Source organism: Propithecus coquereli, unplaced genomic scaffold (genome assembly GCF_000956105.1).
Source record: "Propithecus coquereli isolate 6110/MARCELLA unplaced genomic scaffold, Pcoq_1.0 Scaffold362, whole genome shotgun sequence".
Classification (NCBI taxonomy): Eukaryota; Metazoa; Chordata; class Mammalia; order Primates; family Indriidae; genus Propithecus; species Propithecus coquereli.
The window spans coordinates 989454-1013895 of NW_012149308.1; the positions used below are offsets into that span (position 1 = coordinate 989454).

General features: G+C 45.3%; 1 protein-coding gene across 4 annotated transcripts in view; it reads right to left on the reverse strand.

The window, feature by feature from the left end:
* Positions 1–24442, reverse strand: part of PHKA2 (phosphorylase kinase, alpha 2 (liver)) — a 78769-nt gene that overhangs the window by 23800 nt on the left and 30527 nt on the right. For all 4 annotated transcript variants that reach the window (XR_001137787.1, XM_012651707.1, XM_012651706.1 and 1 more), the window contains exons 5-17: positions 23539–23621; positions 21154–21234; positions 19944–20042; positions 17985–18131; positions 16472–16525; positions 15746–15868; positions 12451–12546; positions 8256–8363; positions 6161–6239; positions 3519–3653; positions 2484–2593; positions 1225–1369; positions 891–969 (exon numbers count right to left, since the gene is read on the reverse strand). Coding sequence is in view for 3 of the 4 variants with exons in the window: in XM_012651707.1 (XP_012507161.1) it covers positions 891–969; positions 1225–1369; positions 2484–2593; positions 3519–3653; positions 6161–6239; positions 8256–8363; positions 12451–12546; positions 15746–15868; positions 16472–16525; positions 17985–18131; positions 19944–20042; positions 21154–21234; positions 23539–23621 (1339 nt within the window). In the remaining variant the exon portion in view is untranslated. The remainder of the gene's footprint in view (positions 1–890; positions 970–1224; positions 1370–2483; positions 2594–3518; positions 3654–6160; positions 6240–8255; positions 8364–12450; positions 12547–15745; positions 15869–16471; positions 16526–17984; positions 18132–19943; positions 20043–21153; positions 21235–23538; positions 23622–24442) is intronic.

A 24442-nucleotide genomic window follows, 5' to 3' on the forward strand; every position in this document is an offset into this window, starting at 1 on the left:
TCAATTTTTAAAAATGATAGTGACTTTCCTTTGGTAGCGGGGTCCCTGGGGTGGGAGGCTGTGAGAAGAAAAGGCAACTTCCACTCCCAAACACTTTTAGCAACTGGTATTCCATCAGAGACCAAATGGAAGCTTCTGCAAGCCCTGGAAAGGCCACACTGGGGCCAGGCTACACAGTGAGGTTCTCTCGGGGCCCTTCTGGCAAATCCCAGGAGATTCAGGGCAATGAGGGCATAGGTACTGTAGAGCAATCCTCTGCCTTGTGACAGTCAAAGGCTACAAACAGGGAAGGGGGTTTCCTGGAGGGTGAGCCCCCATTGCGCAAGATGCTTAAGCATAATACCTGGGCACATCTGTCCTACTTTGGGCCTGTAAACAGGAAGGGAGCATGTTCCGCTGATAGCGAGGGGACAGTGATCTATGCAGGCCCATTCAGATGCTCTGCTCTGAGGGCCACTAAGGAATTTGTCAAGTTCTGTGAATTATTCTTAAGGTGACAGCACACTCAAGTCAATGCAAGGAGTGTTTATTGGGCACCTGCTAGATCCCAGGCACTGGGTATTTTCTTCTATGCCTTTTAACAGAAACACACACAGCATTCCACACATGCACTCCAAGAATGTGACTTCAGAGGGACTTGGTATGTTCACCTCTCTATGCCCGAGGCCTGCTGGCGCCTATAAAAGCTTAAAAGACATCAACCAAATGCTATTTTAGAGATAAGTCAAGTTTCACAAGGGAGACTGGATTACATAAGTCTTAACCTCCTTTTACTCTAAAAGTCCAAGCTTCTCTGTTCAGCAACTGATGTGATAAATGGGAGACGGGCAATGAAAGACTTTAAGAAGGGTCAGTGCTACTCTTACTTAAAAAAAAAAATCACAAATTACCTAGCTCCTCCAAAATATCCATCCTCTAGTTTTCTGATTGTAGAAAGAATGGCAGGATGAATGTCTGAGCCATCATTTGCTAAGGAAAAAAAAAAGATGAATTAGTTTACTTAGTCTGGGAATACTTTTTTTTCCTGGCATACACTGAAATGTGTTTATCAACACAATCTAATTAAAATGCTTGTGGCAAAGAAGATTCCCAAGATAAGAAACCAAACTGCTAAGAACCCCCTTCAGTCCTTAACTCTGTCCAAAGGAGCCATTTTAAACATTTAGAAAAGGGCCCAAACCACCACCGTGGCAGGAATCGGCCCGATCAAAGTCCCGGCATTACCCAGCATGGTGTGCGTGATGGGGAAGGTGAGCGTGGGTCTGCCGGTCATCCGCCAGCAGGTGCACAGGTAGGCCAGCTCGATCCTCAGCATCTCCACGATCATCTCATTGTCCAGGGCCAGGTAGAAGTGATGCTGGTCAGTGAACTGAAAGGCAGGCCAGGCCAGGTGAGAGTCTGCTCTTTGTTTACCTGAAACACCAGCTGTCACTCAGGACAGCACTAATCCTGGAGTTTTATTGCCAGGGAAGAGGCTCAGTGCTGCCTTTAAGTTGCCCAGTCATGGGGCTGCTCTCCTCGAGATCAGACAAATTAGTCTGTCGCCCGCCCAGGAGCTGTCACTATCTTAGTGCAGAAGGGAAAGGTGTGCTGCTAAATCTATATTCAGCTCCACAGATGGGGATTTAAGCATCTTGCCCAGCGCTGCTGTCTCTGAAAGCAAATCAATAATTCCTTAATTCCTACTCCTTCCAGGGCTACTGGGTTTGAAGATACTTTCTGAGCAGGGGCACTGAGAGCAGGTGAGACGTGCAGACTCTGTTTACCTGATTGATGGCTTGGTTAATGTCAACTAAAGGCACCGTTGCCTGATGTTGATGAAAATCATATTGTTCTCCTGGCCTCTAGAATAGTGTATGCTCAGCTCTGGACTGAAATTTGTTACTAAGGGAAACAACTCACAGGACTTCAGTGAGCAGATTGGGGCTACTGACCCAAGATATCGTGACCAACTGTGTGTCCAGGTAAGTGAGGGCTGTGACCCGGGCTGCCAAAGCAATCCCCTGTTGGTCTTTCTAGCTGCCCAAATGGGTGGAAAACGTTTGGTATGTGCTTCCTTGGGACTAGTTTTCTTTGGAAACATAATCAGTTCCATAATCAGTATATTTAGCATCCCAGTAAGGGGGCTGGGGCCTGAAAATCAGACTCGCTGTGTGTTACACAGAGGGTCTGACGACAGCCTACACAGGGTTGGGGACTATTGCCATTAGGGGCACAAGGGCTATAGTCAAGTGACAAGTCACCAGCAAATTTCTAAAACAGTATGAATTTCACTAGCATTCATAACTGGAAGTGATGGCACACTCAATTTGATTCAACCAAATTTTGAGCACCTGCTATGAGCGAAGAATTGCACTAGGTACTGGGTGTCATTTTACGTCTCTATCCGAACCTATGTACGCAGAATTCTGCCACATTTAAAGTAGAAAAGCTTACTATGCAGCAAAGAGAACTTAATATAAATAAAAGAATGCTCTTCTCACCTGTGGTGTAAAAGTAAACACTTGGTTCCTAATCACATATAGTTTAGAGGTTCCAAGGACGCCAATGTGCCGATACGGTCGCCCACTCAATTTCATATTCTTATTCCGACCTATTTTAAAAATAAAAGAGAAACTGGAGTTAGAGGAAATGTAGTAACAACTAATCTGGGTGACTTAGGCTAAGGCTGGGTTTATTTTTACATTAGAAAACCCACTTTGGGGTTTGGTTTTTCTACTACCATCGTCCTTCTTTAAAATGGGACAAAGCTGAATATAAAACCAAATCCCACCCACCTTGTTTTCATGCATGTATATGAATACATAAGGTTCAGTCTGTATGGAACTATTAAAAGGACTATATATATACATTTTTTTTATTTCAGCATATTATGGGGGTACAGATGTTTAGGTTACATATGTTGCCCTTGCCCCCCCCAAGTCCGAGCTTCAAGCGTGTCCATCCCCCGATGGTGCACATCGCACTCTTTGTGTATGCAGATACCCGTCCCCTCCTCCCCCCTCCTCCCTGCCCGACATCCAATAAATGTTATTCTTATACGTGCACTTATGTGTCGATCAGTTAATATCAATTTGATGGTGAAAAGGACTATATTAATGTTTACTTTTAAATTATTTAGCACTGAACCATAATATTAAGCAGTCAGATTCTAGAGAAGGTAAAGAGACCCTTCTCCTGTTTAAATGGTATAAAGGAAAACTTTCTGATACTACAGATACAAATTAGAAGCATTATCAAGACACATATGCTCTTCCAACCGTGAATTTTCAAAGGTGGCTCCTTATTTTACAACAGATCTGGCCAATTGTACAGCCAACCTGTGGTGGTATCTACTGAACGGGCGTGAGAAGAACATCTTGTTTGCCCATTTCTCCTCCCACTGAAGTGGCAGAACCAGCTGCGTTAGTGTTTTGCCCAATTCTTTAGAACCTACATACATCACAGTCTCCCTCAGACCCCAAACCTAGAACCAAGATGCCCTTGCCCCACATGCCCCGATATTTCCCCAAACCTACCAAGCTTGGCATATATGTGACTAAGAATCCGGCCTGGCTGGACTCGAATTGGATGAATGTCTGTGATACTCTGCACGTTTATCCCATGTTTCCCCAACAACTCCTTAATGTGATTGTTTTCTGCCAAAACAGTAACTGGAAATGAGAAGACCAGAGAATCTGCATTAGATTGTAACTTTTGTCTCTGCACATTGCTATGCGTTAATTGTTGCCCTCTCTTCTGCCTGATGACACACACGTTAGCATGCTCTTCCATGCACTGGTTGGCTTTGGAAATGACAGTGTTCATCCTGCTGCTCTTCCTGGTCTCTCTGTCCTTGCCACCCCTCAACACTCACAATGTATATTTATCAAGTGCCATCAAGGTGCAAGACAGTCTGATAAGAGGCGTCTAGAAACTGTCTTCAATAGGTCCCAGGCCAAATCACCACATATCAAATAATGTCTTGCCTCCCTCTGGGTCTGCATTTATTCTAAACCTGTATTGTGTCCTTTTCACACAGGGTCAGGCGTAGAAACAGCTTCGCTCGGGGGACGCCAGGAGAAGCCTGTGCCCCTGCTCCCGAAAGACAGGGAAAAGAAGAGTGATATAGTGGAGTCTGCTGGCAGGGGATGCTTCAACTGCGGGAGAGAAAGGAGGAGACATCTTTCCTTTCAGAGAAAGGAAAGTGGGCCTGCAAGTGGGACATTGGTGGTCGTGGAGCGGTCTGGCCCATCCAGAACCACAGCCCAGGGCCCTACTGGTGGGGAAGAGCTGCCCCAGAGCTGGCCTGGGCCCCATCTCCAGCGGGTGAGGCTGGGCACCTGGCACTCCAGCAGGCAAGGAGCTCAGAGTGCCTGAGACCTGGGACCTGAAGGTCAGCTGGGGCCACGTCAGGGATCAGCTGGGCCACACCTGCTGCACTGGTACTGCTGGTCTTCCCCCCTACCAGCAGGGAAGGAGTGCAGGGAAGGGACTTGAGAAGGGGAGCACGGCCACAGGGAGAGTTGCCTTCTGGGAACGGGAGGGGCTCAGGGCAGTGCTCAGGCCAGAGGAAAAAGGCTCCGCTGCTGTTAAGGTGCTGGGGGGGCCTGGATGTACAATACATATAAATGCCATTGAGAGCTGAATATTACTTCCTTATATTTACATAGCAGGAGAAGCTTTTTAAAGTATTTTAACATCCATTATCTCATCTGATCTTCACAAACAAGCCCCAGGGAAGCCTTGTATGCTTAACTGGCCAGTTACAATTGAACCAGGAATGAAACAAAATCCCTCAGGCCCCTGCAAATGGGAACATCAGCCATGCAGGGCTGGCCCAGGGCTTCCCTTAACACCTCTCTTCTGAGGCTTCCAATGCCACGCAGAACTCCACATTTATCAAAACCACACAGCGGCCACTCTCCGTAGGAGGAACTCTTTCAGAGCAGTGGTGTTGATGGAGACCTGGGAGCAACGTGGATCAGTTCCTGAGACTGTACTTCTCTTACTCCATGCCAGACCCTCTAAAAATTTCTACTTTGTTCTATTCTATTACATTAAAAAGATGTTGGTTAGGATCCACCATATCCCAGCCTGCAGCTGGAAAAACAGTCTTGTAGATTTAAGAGGCTACTTAGCAGGACATGCCCTGCGCAAGGATGATGCAGCCAGCTGGATCAGCCCACCTGGACGGCAGAAATGGGCTCGCACCTGCAGCTGTCAGCTGTGGGTCCTTGAGTGAGTAGGATACCCTCTAAGCCTCACGTGTAAGGTGGAGATGATGATGATCATCATCATCATCACCACACATTTGACCTAATCAGAATGCTGTGAAAGTCAGGTGTGTCTCGTGGCGGGCCTGCCTCACGGCATCGATTGGGAGATGACCTGTAGCTCATCTCACTGCATCATGGGCAAGTGCAGCGAAATGAGCCAGTGGCCACAGAGGAACGCTCTTTATCTGTTCAATCACCGCTTTCAGCATATGTGGCTTATGTGCCAATCAACACAGAAGCTACAAGAATGATATGGGCCTTGTCCTTAAGAAGTGTGCAGGAGTGCTCCATGAGGCATCCAAAATGTTATGGAGCTGCCGGGAGGTCCTCCCTGATGGGATGGGAGGAAGAGGACTTGCACAGGCCAGGCACTGCACAGAGTTTTCCCCACTGCAATCTCAGTTCATCTCAACAAGACTCAGTGAGGGGGCACGAGTCCTAAGGACCCCAGGCACAGCGAGGTGGAGTCATGTGGTCAGGCCAGCCTCCCACCTCTCTGGAGGAGGAGCCAGCTAAAGAGAAGGGCCAGCGAGGTGGACAATGGTGAAAGGTGGAAAGACAGCAGAACTCCAAGGGAGGAATAAACGACCCTTGTTTGGGTTCTGAGTTTTCGCCAGGCTCAGGTTCTATTTTTCAAAGAATAACGGTTATGAAAAATGATGCTCAATGAATCATTTGTGCCCCAGTTGCAATCAAGGTTTAGATTCAAGAAAACAATTGCTTTGTAGAAAGTCAGTCTGCTTGGGAAGAATACAGTTGTCTTTGGGAGCTACTCAGTTATATAAGGCATCTCAATGCATGTACATATTTTTTTAATTAAATAAGAAACCAGGAAACAGTCTGAATTAAAAATAACATTGGTTTTACAAAGTTAAATGTGAATAGTAAACATGCTCACAAACCTTGTACCACAACATCGGGTTTGACCGAAGTGGAAAATCTTCTATTTAAGGGATCAATTTCACCAGCGGCAAGAAATCCCTACGAAAGAGGAACGTTGACACTATGAAATACTGATTAACTAAAATTTCATCTTAAACCTAAGTTTGAAAATAAAATATTTTAGGGCTCAAAATATTCAGTATTTTTTTTCTTTACATTTTTCAAGTCAATTTCTTATTTTCTCTGAAACAGAGTGTACCATTCAAATTGCCACTGATAATCCCTTCTCGGCCTTTTGGTAAAGATAAGTGTAGTTTGCCACTGATAAATGTATTGCATTTTTGGCACCTTAGCTCTCTAGGGCTAGTCAAGTCCATCATCTTGTATGAGCGAAAAGAATGATCACTAATACATACTGAGCTCTTACTATGTGCTGAGCCCCTGTATATACATTGTCACATGTAGGCCACCTAACAGGCAGGCACTACCATCATCACCATTTTTCAGGTGGGGAAACTGAGGTAACATGCATAGCAGAAGTGCAGAGTGCGGACTTGGCCCAGAGCTGACTATTCTGAAACACAAAGGCCCACCCCACCCCAACAAAGTGTGCTCTTTGAATATGCATCTCCTCCCACTGTCAAAAAATAATCCCAGCCCCAAGAGAGGGGATTGAGGTGTTCTGGGAGTTCTGAGCAGGAAATGGACCTAATGCTGGGCCCAGACAAGGCCTCTACATTGGAGAGGAGGACACAGAGGAGTAGAGTTACTCCTTTGTCATCTGATACAGAAACCAGAGCTGGAAGGTATCACAGAGATGACCAAGTCCAACCTCTTCACTTTACAGATGAGGAAACTGAGGCCCAGAGAGGTTAAGAGGCCTAACCGAAGTCACAGAGCTAGTCAGGGACAGGGTTGCTTTCCAAAGGAGATATATTCATTTTCCCTACTAATAAAGACAGAAGCATAAAACACAGTCCCTACTCCAAGTACATGACCATGAAACTGGGGAGACTAGAGGTACCCACGAAACAGCTGCTCCACCTCGGCAACTATAGCTCCCATGGGCTGCATCCACTGTGACAGCTCTAACCTGGTCTTTTGCACACCAGGAACCTGCAGCATTCGAACCAACGCCCCCCCCCCCAATTCCAAAACCCCGCAGAACACACTGGGTAGGCCAGTCTTAGAGGCTGGGAGCCCTGCCCTCTTCCTTGGGCTATTTCCCCCACAGCACTCCCCAGGAGGAAGGATGAGCCCATCTGATAAAGTCACTCACACTTAGGACTGGGGGATTCATTCTGAGGCAGCTCAAAAATATTTGCATTTTAAAAACAAAGCCTGGGGGCAAGTAACACCTGACACAAAATTCACCACATAATACCCTCCCCAGGCAAAGTAGCCCACGCCTAGTACTCTGGGAGCCCCTAGGGAGGTCGAGGTGGAAGATCTTGAGACCAGCCTGAGCAAGAGTGAGACCCCCCCCCACCTCCAAAAAATAGAAAAATTAGCTGGGTGTCGTGGGTGGTACACACCTGTAGTCCCAACTACTCAGGAGACTGAGGCGGGAGGATCGCTTCAGCCCAGGAGTTTGAGGTTGCTGTGAGCTATGGTGATGCCACTGTACTCTAGCCAGGGCTACAGAGAGAGAGTCTGTCTTAGAAAAAAAAATCCAGCCTGCTGCCTCTTCCTGTAGAGAGCTCTGTAGTCCTCCTGCTTCCTGTGCCTAGGACTGAGGCAGAGGCAGCTGGAAGCCAATCTAGTAGTTTCCCAAATCCTGTTTCTTTCAGGATCACATGTGCTAATCTTGGCCGAGAGGCTTCCAGCTGCTGCTGACCATCAACTCAAACAGGTTCTAGCCACAGACCAGGAAGGTGGGCAGGAGGGGCTAGGGAGGGCTTGGCATGCAGCTGACCCAGTAGCAGTTTAATGTAAATGTGGACACACAAGGCCAGGAGTCAAGCCTGGGAGCCAACACAGTGCAGCTGATCTTAAAGGCAGGAAGCTGCGGAAGACAGCCACACTCACACCTGGCCGAGAGCCCTTCGCTCTGCTGGGGCTCCTTGCACCTCCAATCAGGTGGTTTCCACCCTGTGAGGCCACCAAGTCCCCTACCTCTGCCAACAGCGAGCTGAGGATGTACAAGGACTGGCCCCACAGATGGGGCAGCTTCCCCAGAGGAACTCTGTCCACCGTGTGAGGGTTCTTGTACTCTTCATCCACCTGGCAAAGAGAGAAAAACCCAAAGTCAGAATGTCACAGGATCAAAAGGCCAATGGCACCTTCCCCTGGGGAGTGCGTGGAGGATTTGCAAAACGGAGCTCATGCTACAGACGGATTCTGTGCAAGCGCCAGGATCCAGAGGCCTGGAGGCCAAGCCTGCCTAGGGCTGCGTGGCTGAGAGCAGCAGAGGTGGGACTTGAATTCAGGCCTGGCCCCACGGCAGTGCTCTCCCCACAAGCACACTCAAGGCAACAGGCGCCGGAGGCCTGGCCTGCCTACTTTGTGCACAGCTCTGGCCGACCAGCAATGTCGCAGCTCACGCTTACATTTGGCCGTATCGAACGCAAACAGCCTACAGCCCTGTCAGGTTTCTTCTACCCCATCCCCAGGGGTTTACAAACTGTGTGCCTGTGCAAGAAAATGACCAGAAGGTGGCACCATTCACTGAGGAAAACCAAGTGTACGACTAGCCTGCTAACCCTCCTTTCAGGGCCTCTAAAAGCAGAATCCAATAGCGGCTTCTGTCTCATCGAAACAAGCGTCAGTGCGTTTTCTGGTGGGCAGTGCTGGCTGCACACTATAAGTTAGTCTGCAACTTTCTCTCTTCTAAACTGCATGCTGGCCTTCGAGCTTTTACTCATCACAACATTGGTTGGGGGTAAGTAATGTCAGTGACCACTTTTTTTTCTCCAGGAAATGTAAGTCAAACGAAGGAAACAGAAAACACTTATCCTTCACCAAGGGGGAAAATCACATCATGAGCGCGTCATTCTCTGCTTGTGGATTATTCAGTGATATTATTAATATATTTAGTAAAATTTTAATTTTGTCAGTAGTAGTAAACATTAAGAAAACCTTAAGCGCATAAAATGAACAGAATTAAATGTCGTTAGCAATCAAAATAATTCAATAGGATAATTGTGTGAAAGCAGCTTTGAGTAGTAGGATTAGAGATAAATATTTTCTTCTTTCTACAGAATCCTGGTTGTTTTGTAATGCACAAGATTACTTTTACAATAATCAGCACATTAAAACCATTTGAAATATAAGTAGTGTCAAGAAAGACCATGAAGATCTAGAATGAGAAATATTCGATGCAAAGAACAGAAAGCGGACAAGGTGTCCGTGTCACAAGACAGCCTGGCTCTGTCCTCCTCCCACCCATGGGCCAGCTCCTGCCTCCACGTGGAGGTGTCCCTTCCCCCTCTGCACTGGAGTCCTTCCGAACCACCTGCAGGTCCTCAAAGGCACCATGCTTTTGCCGCCGCCACTCCTGTGGCTGCCCTCCAGCTCCTGGACCAGCTCCCCTGGCCCCTACTGGCCTGCAAGCTCACAGAGACAGAGCTGGTGGTGTGACCACCTTTGTGTTCTAGTACCCAGCCTGGTGCCTGGCACGGAGTGGCTTCTCAATCCACATTTGCCGGGCACACTTTCGTTAGTCTCCAGCTGCCTGTGGAGGGCCCCATGGATGGTGGTGCCCTGCACAAGCACATTGGGCTGAGGAAATGAGTGAGGATGACATCCAAGCTGCATGCCACCTCTTGGCCCGGGGCCGTAGCCACTCAGAGGACAAGGCCCCTTTTCTAACTTGCACACAGGTGCCATATGGACCAGTGGTGGCCCCATCTGCGGGAATCCTTCCCAGGGGTCTCTACATGCTATTGATGTGACTGATGAACCTTCCCAGCTGTCATCTGGAAGCAGCCAACACAAAATGCAGTCAATGTAAAATCGTGTCCACAATCGGTGCGTAGCGCACAAGCATAAACGCACTGAATAAAGAAGGACGTTGTAACGACAAGTAGAAACCCAAAGATCAGTGTGGAGTTTAGAAGAAAGAAAGTTGCAGAGTCATTTTTTACAATGTGTAGTTAGTAGTGTTCATCAGAAAGTGATAACACCTAGCTGATTAACACCTGGCATTTACTACTGTCAGAGCAACGTGCCCCTTAGGAGAATAGGAATGGTTATTCCCAGCGATGAAATAAGTAAAATACCCCTGAAGTCATTTATTTTCCCTTGCTCTGCTTCCAGGTTCCAAATTACCTCCCATTGCTAATTTTGTTTTGCCAGACGTCTCAGTACCGGAAAAGGAGCAACCTGAATAAGGGACATGAGCGTGTAGTTGCTGGAAAGTAACCCAGTCCCTGCCGCCGCCCCGTCCCCACCCACACACCCACATCACACCTAGTAAAATGAATACATTTATAGGAGATCTGGGTTTATGACGCTTAGAAAACAGCCCTGGCAGGCTCCAGACCCTGGTCTGTGTCGTGAGGGAAGGCCAGTTCTTGTCCGAAGTCTAGTCCTTAATTCTGAAACAAAATCAGTCCTGAGCGAACTTGGACAACATGAGCAGTCTGTTCGCGCTGGGATGAGGAGCCATCAATATTCCGGAGCTCAGGGCTCAGAGTCCAGGCTGGTGGGGTTCAGTGAGACCACCCAGAAGGAGACAGCCACCTCAAGGGGCTGCCCAATGAATCTGCCAGTGAGCCAGCTGGTGGGATGGGCTGTTATAAATGCAAAAGAATGCAATGCTCCTAGCAATGGAAAATTCTGTAACAGTTCTCACAGAAACTCAACTCCTTTCTTTGATTTTCTAGTTGGTTTAATGGTTCAATTATCTAACACATAATATTAATAGTTTCCTTTAGATTAAATCAAGGCCCAAAGTAGTACACAGTGGTATCTTTTTTGCCTTAAGAATCAGACTCCTTTAAAATTTATTTTCTATGCAAAAGTAAAGGGAAGTCTACTATACCATTGCTTTGGGATGGAAGCCCAGCGAGGGCATCCACTGTGTAGATATTTCCATGTCCTGGAAACGTGCCACCCGTTAGGAGGCAAGGTGGAGCTGTGGGGAGGCCCTGAGCCTGGGGTCTAGTCCCAGGGCGGAGCCCAGCGCTATCTGAGCTCTGACAGGTTCCACAGCCTCGGAGCTGAGGCAGATGCTTTCAAAGGCCCCTGCCAGTCCTTTAGCCATGTGCTAAAGGCACATGGGCCTGATTCAACCGCAGAACACCTACAGCCAAGCTGCGACGTGGCAGGCTTCTGCTGAGTTACAGTCTCCCCTGGGCACTGTTGATTTGGGGAAGACGTGGCTCTCTGAAGGCCTTTTCATCCACAAATGCAATGAAGCTTTGAAGCATTAGGAGCATCTGAGGGACAAACAGCCTGGAATTGAGAATTCTTTTCTTCTAACCATAAGACTCTGACAGGGAAATCTTCCCGCCAAGATATATAGGTCCATCATGACCCAATTTAGGAAACTGGATAGAACAAAACTATCTTTAGGCATCTTCTTGCAACTGGACAGTTTTTCTCTCCCTGATGTAGAATGGCTTCTGATTACTCAAGCTCTAGCTCGGGCACGGCTTGAATCAAAGGTAGAAATTCTCAACTATTCCTATACGTCAGTCTTCGTTGTCTCTGGAAATGTGTAAGAAAATGGTGCACAACAGTGTTTTGTGCTCTTTAGAGTTCCTTCTGCCTGGTGTCAGCAGAGGGACAGGGTGTCCTCTGAAGGTCTTCAACTGCCACCTCCCTAGGACACTCATGGTCAAGCATGTTTCACATGTTTTTCCAAAGCCATAACTCCTTGTTATAGATAGATAGGAACACTACCTAGGCCTTTAGAAATCACTTCTGGAGAAAAGTGTTCTTTAAGGCCCAGTGCAGTGGCTGAAGCCTGTGATCCCAGTGCTCTGGGAGGCTGAGGTGGGAGGATCGCTTGAGGCCAGGAGTTCGAGACCAGCCTGAGCAAGAGCAAGACGCCGTCTCCGCAAAAAATAGAAAAATTAGCTAGGCATAGTGCACCTGTAGTCCCAGCTACTTGGGAGGCTGAGGCAGGAGGATCCCTTAAGCTCAGGAGTTGGAGGTTGCAGTGAGCTATGATAACAACACTGCACTCTAGCCTAGGCAACAGAGAGAGACTCTTGTCTCCACAAAAAAAAAAAAAAAAAAAGAAAGAAAGAAAAAGAAAAACATTCTTTCAGTCTAAAAGAGGGATGAAGAATACCAACAGGCTAAGCACCAACTCACTTTGTTCTAGAAAAGTTCTGCAAAGGGCTCCATGCCACGCAGTTACCTTGTCCGGTGGGATGGCATAGAGTTCTGGCATCAGGTGAATCCCATTGTTGCCTCTGATTAATATTCCCTCTAGGGCCTCTCGGTACTCTTGGACCTGGAAAATAGCCCCATCACCCACCATAAGAAAGAGGTCTAGTTGTGAATGCTGTACTAGCAGTGCATCATAGAAAAACAGCTCTCTTGGCAACAGATTAGAGGCTGGACACAGGACAAAGAAATGTACAAGTATCTCCACTCCAGGAGTGCAGGAGGGACACCTGTTACCTGTTAGGAGGCACTAAAAGCAATTGGTTGTTCCTTCCTTGAGTGTGTTTATGCTCAGCCCTGCCTTGTCATGCTTCCAGGGAAAGGGACAGAGCACCTCATCATGCAGTAGCTGGTTCTTCCTCAGAATTCCTACAGCATTCATGTCCACACTGGGTGTCACATATCTTTCCTGTGCTGTCTTTAACTTATAATTTAAACATTTCACTCTTAACTTCTTATTTAAATTTTGTCTCACCAACCGGATTATAAATTTTTGGGTGGGGTGAGGAGCCAAATCTTAAACAGTGTCTCCCATTTCTACCTATTGGTAGTTTTCCACTTAAAAGGCACTCATTGCTACTCAGCCACAAAAAAGAATAAAATCCTGTTATTTGCAGCAAGATGGATAGAACTGGAAGACATTGTTAAGTGAAATAAGCCAGGCACAGAAAGACGAATATTGCATGTCCTCACTGATATGCGGGAGCTAAACAAGTTGATCTGATGGGAAGTACAGAGTGGAATGGTGGTTACCAGAGGCTGGGAGAGTAGGGAGTGGGGTTGGGGGAGATGAAGAGAGGTTGGTTAATGGGTACAAACATACAGTTAGATAGAAGGAGTAAGTTCTAATGTTTGCTAGCAGAGTAGGGTAACTATAGTTAACAATAATATTATATATTTCAAAATAGCTAGAAGGTCTGAAATGTTCCCAACACAATGATGCATGTTCAAAGTGATGAATATCCTACTCTGACTTGATCATTACTCATTATATGCATGTATCAAAATATCACATGTGCCCCATAAATAGGTATAAATATTATGTACTAATAAAGAAATTTTTAAAGGCACTCATTCAAACATTTATTGCTCAAGAAATATTGGCTGTAACAAATCTGATGTGAGAAAAAGGAAATGTACATGCTATGATTCATGTACACTGATTCTTGGGACGCACTACCCAATATAATTAAAGCTGTTGAAGCAAACATTTCCATCAAATTAAAAAAGCAGTAATAAAAACCAATGTTTTAAAAGGGAAAAGAAGGAAGCAGGAAAACCCTTAACCAGCCACCCAGCTATTTAGCACATTTTTTCTTTGGAGAGCCCAGTCAAGTGCCTTCCAGATCTCATTTTCTTTTCATTTTAAATGTATGGATGGCAAAGCGTGACCATAAGTGTATCATTTTTTAAATGTCACTGGCAACAAGTGGGAGAGACGGCACTGGTATAAGGCAGTAGATTCTGAGAGGCTTAAAAACAAGATGCTAAGCACAGTTACTTTCCTCTCTTCAGTCTCCCCCTCAACCCCCATCATTGTTAAGCCTGTTCACAGTTGAAATTCAAAGTAAATCCTTTTGAGATCTTTCAATTCTGGGATAAAAAGAAAACACAAGATAATCAGTAAACCTTGAGAGCAAGAATCAACAATGGGGGAACATTGACATTTCAAGCTTACTGCCAGTTCTGAAGCCCCTGGGCATTCCCGAGCAGGGGAGCTTTCAAAAGCTAAAATGAATCTCTGATTGCTCATCAGCCCCTCCACCAAACATGTGATAGAACCGGCTGAAAAGATGGCAAAGCATCTGAGTGTCAGTCATTCACATAAGCTTTGCAAGAGCATGGCAAGGGCATGTTGGTTCTGCTCCACAAGGTATGCTCAGGGCTAAGCCCAGGGCATGGTACCAAGTAGAAGCTAAAGCAATTTGTCTTGAACAAATGAGTGTTACATTAACAAATATTTACTGAGCACTTGCGACGTACTAGGCACAGGGAATATATCTGCGAACCGTATAGAGATGGCCTCTACCAGGGTCCTTTGACATGTAAGTGGGAGATGAAATACAGTGTGACCCATGCTGTTATAGGTTCTGTGGGGCATAGGGGTACCTGAGCCAGCTTTTAGGGTCAGAGAAGGCTATCTGAAAGAGATACTTCCAACGAACCAAGTGAAGGAGGGAAGGGCACTGGGGAAGAAAAGAATGTTTTAGGCCTTTGAGATGAGAGGATAGAGAGCATGGCCTGTTCAAAGGACCGAAAGGAGTTTAGTGTGCTTGGATCACAGAACTCAAGAAAGGAAATAAGTAGTAAGCAATTAGGCTAAAGTGGTGAAAACGTGGACCAGATGCTATGGAACCCCACAAAACACACGAAGCACTTGCACTTCATCCCAAAAGAAATCTGAAAGCCACTGCAGTAGCATAATCTAATTTGCCTTTTAATAAGATCACTCTGGCATGGGTGCGGAGAATGGAAACAGCGGGGAGCCAGGCTGGAGGTTGGGAGACCAATTAGGAGGCTGTTACATTAAATAAGATGTTATCTGAAAGCACATTAAACTAGAGCTAAAGACAGCAAAACCACTGGCTGATCTGGAAAGAACAGCAGCAACAACAAAACCTGTCTGCGACAGACTGTTCTTTGGGGGTCCCCAATGACCCAGGCCTTCTAGTACTCATGCCCTTGTCTAGTCCCCTCCCCCTTGAATATGGGATGTCCCTTTAACCAATAGAATGTGATGAAAGTAACACTTTGCCAGTTTCTAGCCTAAGTCTTAAGAAAGCTTGGCAGCTTCTGCTTTGGCATTCTGGGAGGTGGGAGGAAGACAGCTACCACATAAAAAGTCTAAGGGCCCAGAGACTACAATGCTGTTGAGTAGCCCAAGCTTGCCACATGGAGGAGAGCCATGGCCCCAGCCAGCCAACAGCACAGCTGAGCTCCCAGCGTCAACTGACAGCCAGCATCAACCAGTGAGTTGAGGCCATCTTGGAAGTAGATCCTCCATTCCTATGGAACTGTCCCAGCTGACACCAGGTGAGGCATTGACAACCTGTCCCTACTGGGCCCTGCCCAAATTGCAGACTCAAGAGCAAACAAATAAAATAGCTATTGCTTTAATTCACTGAGTTTTGGGAAAGTTTGTTAAGTAGCATCAGATAACCAAAACAGTGACCTAAATTCTTGCATAACCCTACATTTTAATAATCATGAGTACACCAATGCGATGAAAATGCTTATTGCTAACATAATGTCCAGCATTTTCTCACCTGAACAGCATCACCACTGAAGACTCCATCTATTATAAAATATGTCCAGAACACAGGCCACTCACATTCAATGTTTTCAAAGAGCTTGAGTTCAGCAGGATCATAATGCAATCGGTTTGGGTCCTAGAATCAAATAAGTCAAACATTTAAAGGGTGATGCTACATCACGTACAGAATACCATTGTGCCTCACTGGGTTTCCCTTGCTCGTCTGGCTTAATGTAGCTTTGAGGTTGGTCTGACTAGGATTTTGCTATAATGGGGAGATGCTATTTTTGGTAGTTTTCCATGGTAAAATTTCAGAAAGTAAATCAGAAACATACACATGACTCCTTGATAGTTTATTGCACGACAGCTGCCTATATTTCTAACAAATAAATAGCAATTTGCCTATCACAGTGCTTAGCAGACGATATGTTTTATTTATATCATCATGTTAGTCACTGTGGCAAAGAAAGCCTAGGAGGAAGCCATGGTCTTTACAAAAAACGTGTGGGCCACAGAACTGTTTGTGCTTGTCTACAAGCTGGTTTTAAACTAACAGCTCGCCGTCTTCCTGAAGGTCTTACTATTCTATTGCCTAACTCCAGGCTTGCTGACTCCAAAATTAATACTTCCCTTTCCAGTATTCCAACATATAATTATAATCAATAGAGGGAGAACAACACAGTGGCAACTTAGATATGAAGCAGTTAAGGAACCATAAGAAACAGTATTTAAATACAACCTCTCTTGGGGTTTTATAACCATCTCGAAGAAAGCGACAGCATCCATAACGCCCCTGATAAGATAAAGAAATAAAGGACATCTGATGAGATCAGAGGAATTTCTTTGCCTTTTTGTGTTAATTCATGTCAGCCCTTCACCCTCTTTCCCATGAAATCTTTTAGTAATGAATTTTGTACCAAGAGCTCTTTGCTTATCAGTAGTTATTTTTTAAGTAATAAGCAAAGTAAATTCAGGTTTGATCAGTACTTGGAAGTGAATGCCAAAGCATTCCACTGGAATAGCAGGGCTGCAAGAGTAATTACTAAGAGTTCAAGGAATGACCATTCTTTCATTCTGATTTACTGTATCACACGAAGATGCACAGGGACCCTCACTATTTGGAGAAGCCACCAGAGCTGATACTTGGATTGGTTTACTCCTACTTGAAAGATCGGGAAACTAAAAGGACATTCCCCAGACTACTAGCAGTTAGTCAGATGTGCCCCTGAGAGGCTTAGCAGGGAGCTAGGCAGGGACACCTGCGCTCAGGACTGTTGCTGCTAGTTTTCCTGCTGCAGGCTCCGGTGTTCCTCTCCAGCTTCCTGGGTGCCAAGAAAGAAGGGCAGGGGCAGCACTCTCTTACTCTGACCTCCTAATCCTTGGATCACGGCTTTGGGTGTCCATTCTCCAATTTCTTACATGTGTGGGGGCTGCTCTAGTGTGGGCATGGAGGCAACCCCAGCCCTGGCGGCCAGCTCCATGCTGTTCTGGGGGTCCTGCTAGGAGGCTCGGCCTAGAACCTGCTCTTCTCCTAAACGCTTCATTCCCTACATTAACTCCCTTCCCACTTTGACTACCTGAAGTGGTTCCTTTTTCTCCATTGAGCCCTGACTGATACAGCTGCCTTCTTTTGGGAATATGATGGGAGACATAGGGACTCCAAGGACAAAAGCATTTTCCACTAGATCTAAGTAGGACAATTAACATGGAGATCTCAGCTTAGGAAACTTACATTCTTTGATAATTCTACTGGTAACTGCAGTTGGCTGGAGTACTTAATAACATTCTCAGTTTAGTGCATTGTGTCAGTTACTGCATTTCACCTCAGAACGGGGATTTTTTAAACTTACTGTAACTTTGGAATCACCATGTCCCCTGAAATTGTGTGTGAAGTTTGAAGACATTGGGACATATGCATTTTTTTCTGGCAGTGACTCTATAGCTTTCGAGAGATTCTTAAAGGAGTCTGTCTGTGACCTCTAAAGGGTTAAGTAGCTCTGTCTTAGAATGACGGCAGTGGGATGAATACAAAGGTGCCCACTTGAGTGCAAGTTCTGCCACATAGGAAGAGAACCAAGCCGCTTAATCACTGAGACTTTGTTTTCACCTGTAAACTGAGCTTTGATACTTTATGAGTCCACTTAGCCAAACCAAGCCATTAACCTCATGGAGAACTGAGGCCTGAGTGAGCTGCTCATGTGAAAGTGGCACTTAACACAGGGCAGAAGGGCACCAGTGTGACCAATGCTTACCTGGAGCTTGGAGATAATTTCATTTTTGGTCACATTCACCAGGTTTACATCTTCCACTGCAAAGGCCGGGAAGGAAATAATGGAAAGAAGTCCAGCATCAATCTCTTTAGATGTCGATGCTCTTGGCAACATGGAGAACAGAATAGACTGAATGAAAAACAAAGAGGTGGTTTGGAGAAGCACTAAGAGTTAGATGGAGTATCTAAAGACTATGACCTTAGTCCCAGGAGAATGTTCAAACGAGGCGCTCAATTTTGAGTAGAGTTTTGTCCTACCAGCATGGCCCCTACTGGCCATCTTGCCCACCCAGCCAATGATTCCTGCTCTTTGGGGAGGAGTAGGGGCTGGAGAGACCATGGGGCTGCCTGGAGCCTATGCTGGGAACTCCTTGTCTCCTGTCCTTCTGTGCTTTCTGTTGACTTTACTGGACCTTTAGGACACGCAGGAACTACCGGGATACCTGTGTCAGCAGGCTAAGGTGAGCTGTGACGCAGGAACTACCGGGATACCTGTGTCAGCAGGCTAAGGTGTCCTGGCTATGAAGACAGAGACCAGAAAAGAACACACATATGGGGCCAGCATGGAGAAATGTCTGGCTTCTGTGGAATGTGACCAGCTGGATTGGGTGACCCAGAAACCACTTAAAGAAGGAGTGAAATCCAGAAGCTCTCATGAATGCTCAGGCTGAATGGTAACCAACAGAATAAGTTTAGTCCTAGAATCTTTCTAGGGTTAATTAGAGGCACCATAACATGGCTTCAATTATAAGGTAACTGAAACTTGGAATGAAGTTGAAATTATAAGGAAAAGTTTGGAAAGGGTCTAACATGTACAGACATGGGGCTAGACCTCTGCAAACATAAGCTCATTAAATCTTCCATGTGAGGAGGGACTTAGGGTATTATGTCCAATTCACACCTGAGGACTCTGAGACTCTGAGACACAGAGATTTGTGCCTAAGGGCATGCAGCTAGTAAGTGACAGAGCTAGGATTCTAACCCAAGCCTATCTGGCTGCAAAGCTCACACATTTCCACTAGACTACTCATCTACTAAGATGCACACCAGCTTGACTCTATTACCCCAAGAAAGATCAGATTCCCCCTTAAGGACTACTTCATGGGGGAAAATGGAGTGAGCTGGAAGGTGAGGCTGAGATGGGAGGAATCCTTCGGCTTCAGAATCAAGTTTTATTTCCTAGAGCCAACTGATCCTGGGCCCTGTTCTTTAGTCACTCTTCCCTAGGCTTTCTCTGCGTGGAAACACTAACTCCCAGCAGGAACTCTCCATTCACAAGTTTTTATGTATCTGACCACTTTAGCCCTGGCACAGGACCTGGCACACAGTGGGCCCTCACTAAATAAGAGTTTGCTGACTGTCTAGCAATTGATGACTTTCTGTCTGTTTAATGGAGTCCCCTAATCTGTATTAAACCACTCCTTTCTCTGACCTGTATTTCATGGAAGTTCTACTAATTTCCTATCTTCTCTCATCTCATCTCTTCTCCACTATCCATCCCGTCCATCCTCAACCCCTCCTCCACCCATCAAGCGCACTAGTGCTTGCTAGTCATTCACTTTTGGGGCACCATGACATAAACCTGAGAGAAAACCACCTATGTGCTCAAAAAACATAAAACAGATTTTGCCTCCATCAAAACAAGGCTGCTTTGATTGCTGACTCCATATACACAGCATCGTGGTGTCTTCCGTTTACATAGTACTTTCTGGCTTAAAAAGTGCTTGGACAAACTGTCTAAGTTGATTTACTTTGATCCTTACAACCACCTTGTGAGGCAGGAGGAAAGGCTCCCAGGATGCCTGTTTTATGGATGAGGAAACAGAAGCTCAAAGAAGCCAAGTACCACCCAGCTAGAAAGGTGGGGAATCTGAACCGGGGCCCATGTGTTCCACTCCAGGACTCTCTCTCCTTCCCTAGTCTCAACACAAGAAGCTGTTACCTGGCAGTGCTCAACTTCATCAGGCAGGACATGGATCACTGACTTGCGTCCTCCTTGGGCACCAAAAAGATCTAGTTCATCGATTGCCTCAAGAGCTGCCTGCAAACATAGGTGTGAATTATTTTTCTTTCTAATAAACATACAGCCCAGTATCTGGCACTCCTTTTTGATTAAGCAATCTAGCATACATGATTTTCCCGAAGGCCATGAAACGCATCTTTAAAATCCAGCTAAAGAATCCTATCCTTATTGTTCTATCCTTATATTCAGTGGATCAGAGCTTTCCTGTATGTTGCTGCTCATTGCAGGAACAAGAAAGAGAAAACAGAAAGACATTTCCCAAAATGAAGTTAGTATTCTACCAAAAAATGAAATAGTAACAAGTTCATAGTATTATAAGTGTGTGTGTATGGCACTAAATTCATGGTCGGTTCTCCTCTCACCCATTTTAGCAGTGAACTTTGAACATCAGCATATCTGGAATTTCAGAAAGTTAATTCTTTTAGTAATAAGTATGTTTACCTTAACAGAGCATATTTATTGTTGCTTTAAAAATTCTAGCACTGAGGCCTTTACTCTGTCCAAAAAATACACTTCAGTCTTGAGAAGGAAGGAGGGAAGGAGGCCGGCTACACGCCTGTGGCAAGAGATGCAAAACCCGTGGCCTGCAGATTGAATCTGCCCCACGGGTGTGTTTCATTTGGCTTTAAGAGTATTTCTGAAATGAGTCTGAATTGGAATACCTTTATGTAAAGTTCCTAGAATGCCCAATACTCGCCCTCTGATATCTTGCTATCTCTGGCCAACTTCACTCATTATTACTTGCCTGACCTTGTAGACTTTTGAACTTGTGAGTCCACCCTCCAAAGTGGTCATATACTTCAGCCCTCTCTATGCTCCAGAAAAGAAGACTGGACACTATACATGCAGCTTCTTAAACAACAGCAAGAGCTTAGACCCATGGGTGATAACAATGGCTAACAAGGACAGAGCACTCTGAGTTTCTGCCGCATGCAGACTTCAGTGCAGGAAACCTAATTTCTTTACCCATAATTTCAGTTGGCGGGGGCACATTGCCACTTTAACTTCACATACTTGCTGTTGACTTTTGAAAAATGGGCTAATCAGATTAAATCCAAACTCCTCACGAACAGAACCAAATCAAAGCAGTAAAAACACACAGAAGAAGAACAAACAGGACGACTATCACCTTAGCCATTCCCACCGAGCTTGCATTCAATTCTGGAATGCCCTGATTCGTTTTATCGCCACGCTCCCACATTCCGTAATCCTGGGGGAGAAAAAGATAGTAATCAGAAGGGGAGAAAGAGGCGTATGAGAAGTGCTATGGGAAAACATTTCCTTTATGTTACCGCAGGCATAATGAAACATGATTATTTCTTCTCTAAGGCTTTACATACTCATGCTGTGTTCTTTCTCAATTTTAGTTCATGTGACCTTTGTGCAGAATTTTAGAAGAAAATACTTAAGTGGAACAAAAGTGCATGCAAAAACACTATCAAATTTCTTTTTCTAAAAGGTATTAATTTGTAAGAATCTCTTGATTTATGCAGAACAAAATATTTTATTTATCTTAAAATCAAATAAAATGCCCCTTTATTTAGCCAGTGCCTTTGACCTTGTATTAAATTGTTAGATGGAATAAAGAAACTTTAACACATGGCTTATATCTACTTGAAGCCAACAAAGCCATCTAAAATAATTTAATACCTATTTTTAGCATTACCTCATGTGGAAAAATATGCTTAGCAAGTAACTGGAGCCAAAGTCAAAACCGAGGCACAGAACACTGAACTTATATGGTATTTAAAAATTGATTAATATGAACTGGCTCAGAACACTGTCGCGCAGAGGACTTGATATATGTGTACCTAACTTTTATAATTCGTATTTTCACTTCAACACCCAAGTATTGGATGCTAGTTTGAAATAATGCTACATATACTAGTGAAAGTTTACAACCCAACAAAAACAGTACCAATGTTTATCTCCAAAGATGAACATTTTCAAGATGTGAAAATTGAGATTTAAGACATCTTAGAGCAACTTTAGACTCTTTCCTGCGCAGCGAGCTGCGCAGCGAGCCTTGCAGCTGAGCCTAGGATTCCTTCCTTCCATATTCCTCATGTCTGGGCCTTCCTGCAATCCAGCCCATCTTACTCCAACCCCGGTGCCAAGTGACTCATCCTCAAAAACTGCTTTGATCACTTCGCTTCCTGCTTCAGAGTCTAAAATGACAAGGGGTTTATTCCCTAGTGGGTCACGTTCACGTCCCTCTCACTGGACGGCCATACCCTCCGTGATCTGGCCTCCCCTCTGCATGCCCACAAGCTGACTTTATTTTCTACTCTTTTCCAGTGTCAACTTCCACTTAAGTCTACTCCTGTACTCTGCACCCCTTTCCCCAGCTGCCCCCCAGGCACACACTCAGAGCCTGTTCCTGCCTCCAGGACTGCTCAAGCTATTCCCCACCCCAAATGCCCTTCTGCTTATCTAGACCCCGCCAAACCTTCAAGGGACAACTAAAGGCCCACTCTTTCCACAAAAATTTCTCAAGTTTCTTTAGACCAGGGTTTGTCAACTTCAGCACTAACTGACATTTTGAGCCAGATAATTCTGTGTCGCAGGTGGCTGTCCTGTACCCTGTAGGGTGGTTAGCAGCATCCCTGGCCTCAGCCCACTAGATGCCAGTAGCACCTCCCCCAGATGTGACAACCAAAAATGTCTCCAGATGTTGCCAAATGTCAAGGGAAAGATTGCCCCTGGTTGAGAATTGCTGCTTTAGACCTGGGGTCAGTGAAACATAGCCCTTGGACCAAATGTAGCTTGCCACCTATTTTTGTAAAATCTATATGAGATACAGCCATGCTCATTTGTTTACATGTTGTCTACAGTTGTTTTCGTGCCACCAAGGCAGAGCCGAGGAGCTGAAACAGACACCAAAGGGCCCACAAAGCCAAAAATATTTCTCTCTGGCCCTTTATAGAAAAAGTTAGCTGACCTTCTTTCAGACCATAGTGGCTTTTGTTTTTTAATTTTTTTATAACCAACCTCTACCCTTTCCTTACTTCCTCAAAAAGCCAGCTTTACATAATTTAGTTTAGTTGTTGTGCAGCAGTGCACAGAAGTCTGGAGGAAGTGGGGTCTGTACACATTTATACCCATGCAGATATGGCCCAGGTCCCGGCTCTGCCTGGCTCGGGCCCCTCCACCTCTGGGCTGGCAGGGGTGATCCTCCCTGCACCCCAGCTCCCACCAAGGTGTCAATGCTGCTATTTCATCAGTCCCAACTTAGGGCAGCCCATATGCACCCAACGGACATTTTAGGGTCTTATTTAAAACAAGCATAGTGGATTCAGAGAGAGCACACGGCATATTCCAAAAACATAAAACCCCCAACTGTATCCCAGGGCAAAACTGTGCACTTTGGATGTAGAGGTGACACAATCTTATGGCTTCTAGTCTTGTTAACCTTCTGGTCAGCCCCAAACAGCCTGGCCCTCAAGGAACTGTATGATTTTTATTCTTTTTGATGACTGGCATGCCTGCGAAGACTACCAAGGTTGATACTTACAGCAACCTTATATGCAGCTTCTATGTAAAAGACAAGATTCTGTATGAAGGCCACCTCGTCGAGGGTGAAAATAATATGCAAGCCTAGTAAAGAAAAACAATGAGGTTATTAATCATGTTGTGAAGAGAGAGCTCTCAATTATAAATTCTAAATATCACACTAGGAAATAGGCACTTTTATCCTTATTTTCAGTTTTCTTTATAGGGCATCAAGAATTAAGTTTGAATTCAGTCATAACAGTTAATGTCTAATCTCAGAAAAAGGAAGGAAGGAAGGAAGGTAGGAAGGAAGGAGGGGTGGGTGGATGGGCTGCACTTTCCTGTGTGTGCCTATGAGTAGAAAAGGTTGAAAGAGAAGGTATGGGGCCTCTGGTACATGTTGTATTGGTGCAGAGAAAGTTCCAATAAAGCAAGGATTTCAGCCCAAAAGAACCAGAGACACTGTCCCTATCCTTGAGTGAGCCCAAGGGAAGAGTTAGTGCTTTTCACCAGAGGTATATAGGGAAAATAGAGCCCCCAACTTCAGGGGCTGACCCTCCACCCCCTGGAAAGCCCAGCTCCCAGGACTTGCCCAGGGGGTTGCATCAACTCACGGAGGCAGGCAAGTCCAGGAAAGCTGATTTTTTGCTTGGGCTCTTGAAATTATAATCAGTTATGGCAAATATATGTATTTTGAAAATATGAATTATTGACACTGGTATGAATATATGATACACACTCTTACATCGATGAGAGAAGTTTTAGTAAGCTAGATTAGAAGTTTAACTAAAACAAAGTTTAACTGGAAACTGAAAACAATTTGGCAGTATGTATGAGTAGCCTTTGAATGACATCTAACTATCAGAAGGAGGTAAATAGAGATGGGGTCAAAGTTGGTATTGTAACACTAGTTATAACAGCAAAAA